The 15475-nt window shown below is 32.0% G+C and overlaps 1 protein-coding gene and 1 long non-coding RNA gene across 3 annotated transcripts; one reads left to right on the top strand and one right to left on the bottom strand.

Moving 5' to 3' along the window:
* The first annotated feature begins 4863 nt into the window (after positions 1–4863).
* Positions 4864–11510, top strand: LOC142232309 (T-complex protein 11-like protein 1). Of its 2 annotated transcripts, XM_075303059.1 has the most exons (8): positions 4864–5022; positions 8010–8340; positions 8527–8640; positions 8742–8906; positions 9735–10213; positions 10269–10587; positions 10642–10808; positions 10872–11510. In XM_075303059.1, the coding sequence occupies exons 2-8, from the start codon at positions 8318–8320 to the stop codon at positions 11126–11128; spliced, it is 1524 nt and encodes a 507-aa protein (XP_075159174.1). In that variant the 5' UTR covers positions 4864–5022; positions 8010–8317; the 3' UTR covers positions 11129–11510. The 2 variants fall into 2 exon arrangements, with proteins under 2 accessions (XP_075159174.1, XP_075159176.1); XM_075303061.1 differs by lacking the exon at positions 8010–8340 and having other exon boundaries at positions 4867–5022.
* A 1339-nt stretch (positions 11511–12849) lies between these two features.
* Positions 12850–13395, bottom strand: LOC142232310 (uncharacterized). The gene is made up of 2 exons (XR_012721091.1): positions 13170–13395; positions 12850–13107 (listed from the first exon to the last, which is right to left on the bottom strand). It is a non-coding gene; the product is annotated as an uncharacterized LOC142232310 (long non-coding RNA).
* Positions 13396–15475: the final 2080 nt, after the last annotated feature.

The following is a 15475-nucleotide window of genomic DNA, read 5'->3' as shown; positions in this document are numbered from 1 at the left end:
CCGCCGAGAAAGTGAAGCAACGATTCTACTGGGTTGGATGCCAGAAATCAATTGCTGAATGGGTAGCCAATTGCGAGAAGTGCATGAAGGCGAAAGGTCCAACAAGGAAAAGTCGAGGTCCTATGCAAGAATATAGACCAGGAGCCCCGTTTGAAAGAATAGCAATGGACGTGGCAGGCCCTTTCCCAGTAAGTGATTCTGGAAACCGTTATGTCCTTGTGGTCATGGATTACTTCAGCAAATGGCCGGAGGTGTATGCAATTCCAAACCAAGAAGCAAAAACGATTGTGGATGTTGTCAACAAAAACTGGATATGTCGCTACGGTGTGCCGTCCGAGATTCACTCAGACCAGGGAAGAAATTTTGAATCGGCCATATTCAAAGAGATGTGTGAATCCCTTGGTATCAAGAAAACGAGGACTACACCATTACATCCACAATCCGATGGCATGGTAGAAAGGTTTAATCGCACTCTGGAGGAACATCTTCGAAAAGTAGTGGACAACGGCCAGAGGGACTGGGACGAGCATATACCAAAGTTTTTGCTGTCGTATAGATCTGCCATTCATGATTCCACCTCTCGAACACCGGCCAATGTTCTATTCGGAACTGAGTTGAAGTTGCCTGGTGATCTGATATTCGGTGCTAAACCTAATGAGCTCGCCATGGAAGAAAACAGAAACGACATCCCAAACACTTTCGGTGAAGTTCACGAATCAGTGCGCAACAAAATAAAAATGGTCAGCAACAGAATGAAGGCGAGATACGATCGTGCTGTAAATACTGAAGGCTTCCAAGAAGAAGAATTGGTTCTGCTATTTAACCCGCAACGAAGGAAAGGATTGTGTCCTAAACTGCAAACACAGTGGGAAGGCCCATACAAAGTCATCAAGAAGATCAATGATGTTGTATACCGGATTCAGAAGGACGACAGCCCTAGATCAAAGATGAAAGTTGTACATCTGGAACGATTGGCTCCTTACGGAACAGGTTCTGTGCCTGTTCGGGACGAACAGGCTTAAGCGGGAGGCAGTGTTACGAATTTGATAATTATAGATATAAGTTTATTTAAATTAGTTTCCGTTAATTTAAAATTTAGAATTGTAACGATAAAATTTCGCTATCACTTGTTGGAATCATCCATTCATTTTCTAGTATTTTCCTGAATTTCTTTTATGTTCTTTTGTTTGCTTACCGAAATGTTAGTTCTTACTCTCTCATAGAATAACAACCCCTTTGCTTTGTTATTTTGCTTTCTCATTTCATCTCATTGTCTATTGTCATTGTTGTTGTAGTAATGCGAGCATATATCTATGTGAGTGTGTATGTGTTTGGCAGCCACCAGACGAATTACTTAATGGTCGTAGATCCTTCTAGCATTGTCTAAGAATGTTCTGGCGTTGCCAGAATATTGTAGTGCTACCAGAATGTTCTCGTATTGCCACACCGTCATATATAAAAGCGCTCGCATGCTGCTAACGAGTCAGTCTTAATTAAAGCGTCAAACGAATAACTTCAGTGTGAACGAATTGTAAAGTGTGAAGTCATAGTAAATAAATTGTAGATTGTCGTTATTTAAAAGAACTGTGTTTTAATTGTCGGGTAATTAAAAACGCCTAAATATAAAAACGTAACAATATGTTTGCCCTTGGGTTGTTTTTTTTTAGTTGGAATCGCGTTGTTATGGTATACGAAGGGATTGTTAAAAAATAATATAGTAGAATAATATAATAAATAAAAATAAAATATATAAAATACTTGTTATTTTAAATTAGTGAGAAAAAATTAAGTTCGTGATGGTGTATAAAGAAAGAAAACAGAATAACAACCCCTTCATTCGTCTTCATTTTGGAATCTTCAATTAACAGGTAACATTCAGTGACGCTAACCTTTTGGAAAAAATTGGTTTATGATTTATGGTATGCTGTTACGAATCTAAAAAAGAAAAGAAAATGAAGAATTTTCAATTTAATTAATAGGCCTGTTTCTGCACTCTTTTCATTCAACATTTATGCCAAAAGAAATTACTTCAAGTAAATTGTGTTTGTTTTTATTTTGTTGTGTCTTTATTGGCAACGTATATTTACAAATTGCATTTCAATACACCCAGAAAAAAGTGCCTTCGAAACTAAAGGAAAAAATTTTCATCAATATAGTTTATCCATTTTATTTCCATTAAGGTAAATTTTTGTGAAAAATAATAAAATTTACTCGTTTCAGTAAAAAAATCCTAAACTGTAAGCAGTTAGGAATAGTTCATTAACTAGAATAAGGCATGGAATTTTACTCATACTATTTTCTTCGCTGGGTATAAGAATTTACTACTGAAAAAGAAAATTTTATTCACCGATAACAAAGCATTCGTAAAAATAAACAAAAACCGAACTAAAACCAAGTTTCTTCAAAATTAGTAAAATTTCGTATAAAATGATAATTGCGACTTCCTTTATAATAGAAAGTTTTTCATACATACGAACAACACTTGGCATAGAAAAATATTTTAGTTCATTCGTACTAAGAAGTATACAATCCTTTCAAAACTTAAGGAAACACACTTGTTAGAATATAGGAAATTTTCCTAAATTTCTATTGTCTACCTGTAATCGATACCTGTCATCGTAATCGATGTGTTTGCGCGTGGGTGTAATCGATATATTTGCGCGTCGGTTGTTTTTTTAGTTGGAATCGCGTTGTTTTGGTATACGGAGAGATTGTTAAAAAATAATATGGTAAAATAATATAATAAATAACAAATAAAATATATAAAATATTTGTTATTTTAAATTAGTGAGAAAAAATTTCGTTTTTTTTAAATTAATCTATCAATGTTCGTGATAGTGTATAAAGAAAGAAAACACCAGCAGAATAACAACCCTTTCATTTGTCTTCATTTTGGAATCTTCAATTACCAGGTAATATTCAGTGACGCTAAGCTTTTGCAACAAAAATGTTTTATGATTTTTTATATTTGTAGGTATTGAAATTGTAAAAGGAGGACAAAATCATTAGGCAGCAACTTATTAAAAGTGAAAAGTACAAGAAGAAGAAAAAGTGCGTTTTACAGTTGATAATATCACACGGAAATTGGAAATAGTGGAATACTAAACTAATATTTCAAAGAGATTCGATGCTGTTGATTCTTAATAAATATATTCAATATATTAATAAAACATGTCTTTTATTGAAGATAAAATTGCTTATAGAAATAAATAAAATTGTATTTAAAAACGAAGGTAAGCAGTTCTAATTATGAAGTAAAAGTTTTACCACAAATGTGTAAGATTTGTCGAAATGAATGAAAAAATTTCAATAAAATCATTCCATATATGAATTCAAATTAGTTAAATTTTTTCATTCTGTAGTATAGTGGTATATAAATATAGGAAAATGTTAACTAATATATGGAATGCATTATTCCTAATTTCTACGAAAATCACATCGTTCAAACAAATAAAAATGTCTTTGGCGCTATACGAAGTTCAACTTTCTTCACAATGAGTTCATTTTAACTTAAAGAAGGGGTCACTTTTTTCTGGGTGTACAAGACATAATGACTAATATGGTTTATTTATAATTATATGACGATATTTCATTAAATTTATTCATTCAATCTCACATAAAGGCGGCTAAACTTGAACTTAATACCCACCTTAATATGTAAATCATTAAAAGATGTATATTATGTTCCCTGGTGTTTCTGGGTTAAGTTTTGTACAGTTTTTCTGAGAAAATAGGAATTTTTACTTTACAGTTTTAATTTTGGTTTAAAATGTTCCCCTCTTTTAACTTCTTTATTTGTCATATGATGTTTTTTTATCTCTTTTACGGTGTTTTGTTCGTGTTTTTGTCTAAACGGAAAATTTAAGAGTCACAAATTATTACACATTATTTGTCCGCCGAACACAGCTATTTACACATATGATTGCTACGAATACAATTTTAAAGAGGAATTGGAGAAAATGTTGCAAAGAAACCTGCCAAAAAGCAAAAGAGATAACGAACGTGTGTGAACCTCAAGTCGTGCACTTTTATCTATTCAAGAACAAGAGGCAATTTGGACATTTTATTATAATTACAAAGTCTTTGTTAAAAACGCTCATCGTGTGTTTATTGGGTTATTTGATCGCCCAGTGTACACTCCATGGCTGAATAAGGAGGTTGAATCACGATAACAAAAACAACAAATTTCAATATGTTGTTTACAATTTTAAGAAGTCAAAATCAGCTGATAAAAGAATCGTATGGCATTGGTAAAAGTGGCAATTATTTATTCTTTCAATTGTCCTGAAAAAATAATTAAAATCCAGAGCAAAATAAAGGTTCAAATTTAATTACGTCACCTATGAGTGATTGTGAAGTGGATAATTCATCCGAGGAACGCCGATATGAGACAAATAAGACTATAATACCCACCAAAGTTAAGAATGAAAGTCAGTCAAATGGATCTTCGCCATCTATTAACAAAACCAGTTTATAATGCAGTTTAAAAACTGATGTGCTTGGTATTTTGGGTCTGGAATATGTTATCAAGATACTCAAGTCATCTTTGAACAATTCTCCAGCTATGAATGCGCGAGTTTGTTTGAGATGCATTTGCTATGCAGTGTCATTTGGAGAGCAACAATCACCATAAACATATGATTTTGACATCTTAAAATTTTGTCGAAATAAAAAAATTGTAATCATATGGGCCCATGATTTAACCTTCTTGTTCAGCCATGGTACACTCATAAAATTGTTTTTGGTTTACTGATTCTACCTTATAAGTTTACCCTGATCATCGCATATGATTTCATGATATTGGTATGGTATGGCATCACCGTTTATTGAATCAAAGACCATTTGTTTACATTTTTCAACAAAAGAAAAAGGCAAACATTTCATTTTCAATTCTCGAAGTTTGTAGAAGCAGGTAGTATTTTCGACGGTTTGAAAAATTGTAATTCAGTGGAATAAAATTTGTGAATCATATTTAGATGTGATTTAGGAAGTCTTAACAGTAAATACACGGTATATCTAAAGGTAAGATTTAGATTTTTGTTGCAAAGTAAAACAAAGAAATTTGATTATAAGAATTCAGTTAGTGATTTAAGCAGACAAACCTAATAAATTAGAAAATAAGCCCATTTCACTGTTGGTTTGTTGTGGAAATGTTTTTTTTTTTGTGTTATACGAATTTAAAGTATACGTCCTTGTACCAATTTCCTAATATTTTGTATGTTGTAAAATGTAAAAGCTTTGTATACTAAAACGTAGTGAATCAAAGGCAAGATGCTCGCACTCATTAGACATAACTGCATTAAAGGGTAAAGTGTAACATGTATAAGGCCCTCAAGTACTAGTGATGTTGACTTCACGGCCTTATACATAAAGTCATTATATTGTATATGTATTATTACATATGTATATATTTCCTTCATATGGAGTGAGTGAATATAAACAAATTTCAATATTGGGTTGAGTACATTGCATATGACATCATGAAAAAGACTTCGTAACCAAGTAGTTGCCTATCTTTTTAAATTTAAAGTGTAGCCATATTGGACATATTATTAATAAAAAGTGTAAACATATCCGTACTATTATATTTTTATTGAACATGAATAGTTCTAACGAACGAATTGATTATGCAATATTTCTTGTATTAAAACTCATTTACTCACAGTGAAATCAAAATGGGTTTCGGCGTAAACGTCGAATGTTAAATAACGTTAGCCAGGATTATTAAAATAATAGGTAATTTTCTGTTTTGATCACACATCTTAGCACGAGGTTAAAACTGAGCAAAATTTGTCCAGCAATTGTATGTAAGAGAATGTTACTAATTGCAAAAAGTTGTGTCCAGGCCTATTGAGTGTCTCAGAAGGCCTGAAATAATATATAATTTTACCACTGGACAATTCAATAAGTACTGCGCACAGCCATTACGTAGAATGAAATAATTATTGTCATTGGTTTTCAACACACTTTTTTAACATAAGCTAGAAAATCCATACGAATAAATACAAAATCGAAACTATCTAATTCTAGATAGAATATATGCAGATTAGACAATTGTTTTAAAAAGTGATTGAGAGTTTGCAACTATTTGTCATATACTCTTATAGATATTGATAAAGTACATTTGTAAAAAAAAATACTCAAGACAGTTGCCTAACGTCTGTCAATTACGATATATGTATTTGTAGACTTATACTACATAGAAAAAAAAATTCTGATTCAATTGATTGCTCCAATTATTTTTTAATTGAAATTTTCTTAATCACGAAATTGATATAATCAATCACGGTTTTAATTAGGCATACAAAATACTTGATTAGAACTTGTTGATTCAATTAAAAATTTAATTGATGTTGATTGCAAAACTAAATTTTTTATTAAAAACGAAACTATTTGCAATGCCTTTCATACTAACTAACGGCCGTTAGGCTTTAACTTATCTTTAATATAGACAAGGTGTCAAATACATATGTCCATAGTAGGGTTTAAAAGTTCGTTAGCTAACGTAGCACGAACGGAGCTTCATGAAAATGGGGTTAGTGCTTTTAGTATGATTAAAAAATTGATTGTTTCAAATGAATTTTTAATTAAAATTACAAAAATTTCCTTCGTTTTTTAACTTAGACCTTCCGAGTTTGAATAAAAAGTTATTTTTATTAATTAATTTTTTAATTAAACATTTTCAATAATTCACTTAATGTTTCTAGTTTGATTAAGAAGTAATTGTATCAATTAATTTTTAATTGAAAAAGCTTCCAACATCAATCAATATTGGTGATATTTTTCTGTGTAGTTTAGGTCTTATATGTCTCTCCCAATTAGTTGGAAATGAGTTTAAAAATGAAATCGTAAAATTTAGAAAACAATATTTTTGTATTTTTCATATTAAGCATAAGAAGAATAATTATGCGCCTTATAAAGGGTGATTCTTTTGAGGTTAGGATTTTCATGCATTAGTATTTGACAGATCACGTGGGATTTCAGACATGGTGTCAAAGAGAAAGATGCTCAGTATGCTTTGACATTTCATCATGAATAGACTTACTAACGAGCAACGCTTGCAAATCATTGAATTTTATTACCAAAATCAGTGGCAGAAAATCCGCTTTTTTATCGACAAATTTTGTTCAGCGATGAGGCTCATTTCTGGTTGAATGGCTACGTAAATAAGCAAAATTGCCGCATTTGGAGTGAAGAGCAACCAGAAGCCGTTCAAGAACTGCCCATGCATCCCGAAAAATGCACTGTTTGGTGTGGTTTGTACGCTGGTGGAATCATTGGACCGTATTTTTTCAAAGATGCTGTTGGACGCAACGTTACGGTGAATGGCGATCGCTATCGTTCGATGCTAACAAACTTTTTGTTGCCAAAAATGGAAGAACTGAACTTGGTTGACATGTGGTTTCAACAAGATGGCGCTACATGCCACACAGCTCGCGATTCTATGGCCATTTTGAGGGAAAACTTCGGAGAACAATTCATCTCAAGAAATGGACCGGTAAGTTGGCCACCAAGATCATGCGATTTGACGCCTTTAGACTATTTTTTGTGGGGCTACGTCAAGTCTAAAGTCTACAGAAATAAGCCAGCAACTATTCCAGCTTTGGAAGACAACATTTCCGAAGAAATTCGGGCTATTCCGGCCGAAATGCTCGAAAAAGTTGCCCAAAATTGGACTTTCCGAATGGACCACCTAAGACGCAGCCGCGGTCAACATTTAAATGAAATTATCTTCAAAAAGTAAATGTCATGGACCAATCTAACGTTTCAAATAAAGAACCGATGAGATTTTGCAAATTTTATGCGTTTTTTTTTAAAAAAAAGTTATCAAGCTCTTAACAAATCACCCTTTATTACATGTCATTTTTCCATGTGTAAAAGTAGGAAGTGGGGATTTTGCAAAAACGTGTATTACAAAGAGATTCACACAGAGGAAATATTTATATACACTAACACATATTTTTTGTTTTACAACAAAGAATTGTTTTAACTACTATTTCAAATTTCAGGCTTCATCACTTGCTGATTTTGTTATGAAGAGGAATATTTAGGAGAATTTAAACAAAGAAATTTCCTTTGTCATTTGTATGTTGGTATGGTGCTTAAGTCTGCCACAATTATAATTCACTAAATTGTGTGGAGAAAAAAATCTTTGTTCCTCCTTTGGTCATAACAACATTTATTGTAACAAGTCTTTCTTATATGAAGAGGTGGTGACTGGTTTAATTGACTAAAAGATATTGCATTTATAACTGAAAGAAAAGCGCTTTGAATTCTCTTATCAAGAATTGCTAAAAAACCAACGACGCAAAACAATATGCCCGCTGATTCAATATCAAGGTAGGTCGAATGGAGTGCATAGTGGAGGGGGTTAACTACGGCACAAAACCAGTTAACTCCACTTCCTTCTCTATATTCTCTACCATACATAAATCTATTTTGTGTTGATAGAAAGTTTATTGTGCAAAAAGTGTATACGATTTTGCTAAAGGTGTAGTTTGAATGGTTTTGTTTTTTTGTTTGTAGGATGGATTCCAATGGATCTGGCGAAAATGAAAAGAGTGTACCCCAAAATATATTGGGAACATCCCCTGGAACATCTAGTTTACGTTCCCGCACAGATAGTGAATGTTCAGACAAGTAAGTTTTGCACATTGTATTCATATGCATTTTTTCCGAGAAAAACTATGAAAGATTAAGCATTTTAAATAATCTACATTTTTGAATTTGGTTCTATACAGAATGGCGCGTTTTGTCTTGCCAAGTATGGATGGAAGTCCCCCAAAAGTAATAACGCTGGATGAACTAACAGATGTTGTTAAAAATATACAAAACATGGAATTGGCTCATGAAATTGCTTTAAATCCAGAGTTTAAGTTGCAGCCTTATGAGCCACCAGAAGACAGGTATGGTTATTGGTTTGGAAAATGTCATTCGATGTAGAAAACTGTCTAAAAATTCGTCGATACTATTTTTATACAATATTTTCAAAAATTTTATCCATGATGCAAATATTTGTTAAAGTCATTTAAAATTAAACAAATTTGTAACGATACATTCATAATGTAAAAGTCTTAAGGTATAGTTACATACCATGCATTAATATGTGCGTTGATGGTAGGGTTGGCCCTCTTAACCGAGCTGTTGCTTTTAAAGAGAAAATTCAACTCATCAATCAACGGACGGATTAACGCATGGTATGTAACTCAGCCTAAAATAATAAGTTAGAATTTGTTTGTTTTACTATACGTATGTCGACCAGTTATAATTAGATAGACATTGATATTATATATGATCAGAGACACCAATTTGTACACGGGAAGTTGCATTTGCATAAATTTCGACAAAGTCGAACACTCCAAACATAGACTTTGAAATGGTCGAAAAGTATACATTTTTTGTTTCAAGAAGATATTTAATGAATAGTGCTTACAAAGATAAAGTTGTAGTTTTTGAGGCTTAAATAAATATATCAACCGAACTACTTTAAACGTTTTTATTCTTCACACACGCAGATGCAAAACCGTATAATCTAAGAAATGCTATTGATTTTAGATTATGTTTTTCTTCAACAACTTTTGGTCGAAATTTACTGCTCTATAATGGCTTAAGAATATATAATAATATACCCGATGAAGTAAAAATTGAATCAATCAAACCAAACATTTTATTATGACAACAATATTGTTATCAGTGATAAAAAGTAATATTTGTACATTTCTGTACTTTTTTAGCCTCGAGAAACGTATAAAGGATTGTATGCATAAAGCCTTTTGGGATGTTTTAAGAGAACAATTGAGTGCAAATCCTCCTCAATATCAATACGCAATACAACTTTTACAAGAAATCAAGGAATGTTTTCCCCAAATTATATCTCTTAACAATAAACGAGCTTTAGAACATATTAATGAAGTTCTGGATGAGTCAGTTATACGGCAGCAAGCAGATAAAGGTGTACTTGACTTCAGATCCTATGCTGACTTTGTTGTCCAGATTATGGCTAAATCATGTGCCCCTGCGAGAGATGAGGATATACAAAAATTGGCACACATTGAGGATGTCGTTGACACTTTTAAAGGCATCTTGGAAATGATGACTCTTATGAAGTTGGATATGGCTAATTTTCTTTTGGACTTTTCTCGCAATGAAATTATGGCAAACTCTGTTGAATATGAAAAACAAAAGTTCCAAGAATATTTGGAGTATTACAAATGTAAGAATATTCTCATAATAAATTAATTTAAAAATATTAATTTTATTTTCTACAGTCGGATTCCCAGCCACTGAAAATTGGCTTCAACGTAATCGCCCACAATCCTTGGAAAATGGGCAAGCAACTGCAGATCAAACAATTTCAAATGCTTACATGGAGCTTATGGATTGGCCTGAGAATCTGGATTTTCCGGAGGTTATATCCACTGACAAAGATCGAATTCTAAAATTGGGACAACGTGCAAATCGTTTATGTATAGCATCATCTTTAATTGCCATCTGTTCTGCTGTGCCAATAATATCGCAACGTTCGGAAAATCGAATTGCTTTGGCAAAGCAAATTGAAATTCTTCTTCAAAGTGTAACCAACAACAAGTATGCCAATCAATAAGCTATTTGTTCAATATAATCATCCTTTTCCTATTTTAGAGAAATGTCAGAGGCTATAGAAAATATATGGGAACAGATTAAATCCGTTATCAATCAGTATTTACAAAAGGAGAACCAATCTGTTATGGATACTGCAGCAGAATCTATGCTTCGATCGCAAATTATGCAAATAGCCAGCAAAGATTCGCCGGTGCGGCAGTTAATGTGTAAGTGACGTCGATAATTTTTTTTTGGGTATTCTACTTTAAGTAGCAATTCTGAATTTTCAGGGAAACGTCTGCAGGCGTATTTCCGTTTGGCGCTTAGATCGAAAGCTGGTCTACCTCCACCCCCGCCGGGATACGTTGATTTCAAAGACGAGCTAGAATCATATACAAGCGCTCTAAAAAGGGTTATAGCTTACAATCATTCCGTATTTGGTGAATATTTTTTGCAAATTCTTACACAACGCAAATCAGAGTCTGGTGCCGAAAGTGGCAACAATGGTACCTCATTAGCAAACCAACCTTCCTCTTCGCAACAATGAATTTTCCTGGTAGTTTGTAGTATGGGTTTAAAATAACAAAATCGAACGAACTGGACGAAAGCAAAATGAGTGTATGCCCAACAAACCAGTTTTGTGTTATTCCGTTCTGGAGGTATTGACAGGTGCGCGTATTTGGGTAGAAGATTGATTAATGATTTCCAAGGGAGTAAAGCAACGACCAGAAACGTGATTTTTTCAAACCCAAATTAATAATCAACTAAAAGAACGTTTATTTATTGTAAGGCTTTCTCATAAGAAATAAGCAAGAAAGTCATCCAAAGAAGCAAAGGCTTTCCAACGATTTTCATATGATTAAACTCGTAACAAAACTTATGTGAATAAATCAGATTTACAAATAAAATTCAATTTATATTCACCCTTATTCCTGAAGTCGCCCTCGCTCTCGCTTTTAAGTCTAGTCGTTTTTAAACTAGAAAACAATCAGCTGATGTACAATTTTTTTTTCGGTTTAAAGGTGGGTATTAAGATCAAGTTTAGCAGCTAAAATCGTCATTTATTCACGATCACTTTTCTTTAATAATCCATTTTAACTGTGAAAATTTGCTTTGAGATATTCCCCATCAAGTTATAATGAAATCTGCAACAAATATGTATAATTTTATGGCTTTTTTACTGATTTAGTTTTCACTTTAGTGAATAAATGATTTTGATTTTATCGGCTAAACTCGAACTTAATACCCACCTTAAGTCGGAAATCAAGAAAAATATTTAATTTGACGCGGAAAAAAATGTTGATATATATTCGAGGACAGTAAAAGCTTCCAAACCTATAAAAATGGCGACGACGCTGAGATAAATGGCACAAGGATCATCGCGAAAGAAAACTATCAGCTGATGTGCAAAACTGAATTTTAATTATTTGCGTTTAAAATGCTGTTTGTTTGTAATCCAATGTTGACTTGGAAAATCAAAATAAATGATAAATTTAACTCGGGTAAATGATTTACATTATCTAAGTTTGGTGCTAAATAAAATACATTTGCCTTGAAGGGTTTCTATTAATAAAATGGAATTGAAAATCAACTCGTTTACTTTAATTGTGCAGTTTTCTTTTCTATAGGTGGGTACTATGTTCTGTTTTGAGTTGAAAACCACTTTATTTTCGCGATTACTTTTCCTTAAATAATCAAAATTATAAATGAAAACAACTTATTCTTGTAAAATCTTTCCGAAATCTAAAGGGACAAGAAACTGCGCTGAGAAACTGAGTTAATTTGTCTGCTTTATATTGAACTGTTTTAATAAAGTAACCATGAAAATGTCAACGCGAATAGCGAACATAGTAATTACCTTATGATGTGAATTTGACGACCATAACTACTATATATACAGATCTTTATAAGTAGCGCATTTTTATATCAAAAGATTTGTGATCGTGGTCAGCTCCAAGCTACACCCAGAAAAAAGTGACCCCTTCTTTAAGTTAAAATGAACGCATTGTGAAGAAAGTTGAACTTCGTATAGCGCCAAAGACATTTTTATTTGTTTGAACGATGTGATTTTCGTAGAAATTAGGAATAATGCATTCCATATATTAGTTAACATTTTCCTATATTTATATACCACTATACTACAGAATGAAAAAATTTAACTAATTTGAATTCATATATGGAATGATTTTATTGGAATTTTTTCATTCATTTCGACAAATCTTACACATTTGTGGTAAAACTTTTACTTCATAATTAGAACTGCTTACCTTCGTTTTTAAATACAATTTTATTTATTTATATAAGCAATTTTATCTTCAATAAAAGACATGTTTTATTAATATATTGAATATATTTATTAAGAATCAACAGCATCGAATCTCCTTGAAATATTAGTTTATTATTCCGCTGTTTCCAATTTCCATGTGATATTATCAACTGTAAAACGCACTTTTTCTTCTTCTTGTACTTTTCACTTTTAATAAGTTGCTGCCTAACGATTTTGTCCTCCTTTTACAATTTCAATACCTACAAATATAAAAAATCATAAAACATTTTTGTTGCAAAAGGTTAGCGTCACTGAATATTACCTGATAATTGAAGATTCCAAAATGAAGACAAATGAAAGGGTTGTTATTCTGCTGGTGTTTTCTTTCTTTATACACTATCACGAACATTGATAGATTTATTTAAAAAAAACGAAAATTTTTCTCACTAATTTAAAATAACAAATATTTTATATATTTTATTTGTTATTTATTATATTATTTTACCATATTATTTTTTAGCAATCTCTCCGTATACCAAAACAACGCGATTCCAACTAAAAAAACAACCGACGCGCAAATATATCGATTACACCCACGCGCAAACACATCGATTACGATGACAGGTATCGATTACAGGTAGACAATAGAAATTTAGGAAAATTTCCTATATTCTAACAAGTGTGTTTCCTTAAGTTTTGAAAGGATAGCATACTTCTTAGTACGAATGAACTAAAATATTTTTCTATGCCAAGTGTTGTTCGTATGTATGAAAAACTTTCTATTATAAAGGAAGTCGCAATTATCATTTTATAAGAAAGTTTACTAATTTTGAGGAAACTTGGTTTTAGTTCGGTTTTTGTTTATTTTTACGAATGCTTTGTTATCGGTGAATAAAATTTTCTTTTTCAGTAGTAAATTCTTATACCCAGCGAAGAAAATAGTATGAGTAAAATTCCATGCCTTATTCTAGTTAATGAACTATTCCTAACTGCTTACAGTTTAGGATTTTTTTACTGAAACGAGTAAATTTTATTATTTTTCACAAAAATTTACCTTAATGGAAATAAAATGGATAAACTATATTGATGAAAATTTTTTCCTTTAGTTTCGAAGGCACTTTTTTCTGGGTGTACTTGATATAGAACATGAGTTCCTCAATGATTGGAAGCTGAAATAAATACTTGAACAATATAGATTTTTTTTAATAATAGTTACAGCTTTTCTACCATTTGTTACAATTTGGCAAAAGGCATTGAACTACAAACCATTTGTTCCAATTGGTTTTAAATCGTTGGAGTCAGTTCCCTTTTTCATTTTTTTGTAATTTTTGAACATTAGTCACTTTACTTCTTACCAATTTCCATTTTTAAATTTATTTCCAATTGTTCGATTAATAAAGTCTAAAAAACTTATTCAAATATTAATCACTAAACTCGTCGCTGGTAAATTTAACGGCGACAAAAAGCGACACCAGGAATACCGATTTTCGTCGATAGCAGAATATATCGACGAACGGAATACCAATTAGTGGCGACAGACGAAAAGTGACGGCGAGGGCGACTTCACGAATAAGGGTGATAATAACGATGTCTTTTTTAACAGTGGTGCGTCTATCAACGAATAGAAGTATTCAACTGAACGTACCATTAATTGTATTTCACCTTTTTAATGTAATTGTATTTGTCCTAATAAATGGAATGCTTAATATTTTCCCGGCTATATGTCTGTAAAGGTTTGGAAATCTAGACGGCCAACATGTTTATTTTATTTACTTTATCGCATTCATCTCGATTCTTTACTTGGTCTCACATGAAATGTAACTTAGCCGTGAAATTTTCCTTATAATTTCGAAAAATTTTACTTGTACAATGAACTATTCTAATGGTAAAAATTTTTCAAAATTTTACTTTGTCCTCTAACTGTAGAAACATGTGGAGGAAACATCATAAGTAAATTAAAATTCTTATGAGGAACTGAGCTAATTTCGCGATATTTATTGAAATTTATCTACAAAAATATATTGTTTTTGGAAACATTTCATTCGGGCGAGAGTATGAATTTATAAGATATCGTGGTTAATTGTTTTATATAGATATTTAATTAGTAATTCCTAATGTATTACATTAATAAAGAACAAATTAAATATTACAATTTGTCAGATTGTCATGGATTCAGTTTCTTATTCAGTTGACTACGAAAATATGTCAGAGTTTTAAATTCTTAAGGTAGGTACTAAGTAGAAGTGTGTACGTGACACAAGTGAGACATAAGTCATGCTGATGGCAACAGCGTGATTGTGCCTGACTAATCAATAAAATGTCGGGCGTGCGTCACAAAATGAATATGTGCGTGAGTAACAAATTTCAGAAGAACTATCTCACGAAAATACGCTCATGATTATAATCATGCTCACATTTTCAATCAACAGGTAAATAACTCTGACAATTCTTCATATTTTTTAATTCGTTATATTTTTCTTATCATTTGCCAATTTTCTCCTCGAAAGTCCAAAAGCATCGATTTTCAAATCATTTGGAAACGAATTCCTCCCAAATCCTCCGTCTAAAGCTGAGTACTATGTTCAGTTTTCAAGCTGAAAACCAGCTTATTTTCATGGTTACTTTTTT

The sequence above is a fragment of the Haematobia irritans genome, chromosome 3 (assembly GCF_050003625.1).
Source record: "Haematobia irritans isolate KBUSLIRL chromosome 3, ASM5000362v1, whole genome shotgun sequence".
Lineage (NCBI taxonomy): Eukaryota > Metazoa > Arthropoda > Insecta > Diptera > Muscidae > Haematobia > Haematobia irritans.
This window is presented reverse-complemented; position numbering and strand designations above follow the sequence as displayed.

Bases quoted from the DNA above. Each gene is read 5' to 3' on its own strand.
- LOC142232309 (XM_075303059.1), top strand. From the start codon at position 8,318: ATGCCCGCTGATTCAATATCAAG. The intron at 10,588-10,641 runs GTATGCCAATCA...TTCCTATTTTAG, and splicing joins CAAAGTGTAACCAACAACAA to AGAAATGTCAGAGGCTATAG. The intron at 10,809-10,871 runs GTAAGTGACGTC...CTGAATTTTCAG, and splicing joins GCCGGTGCGGCAGTTAATGT to GGAAACGTCTGCAGGCGTAT.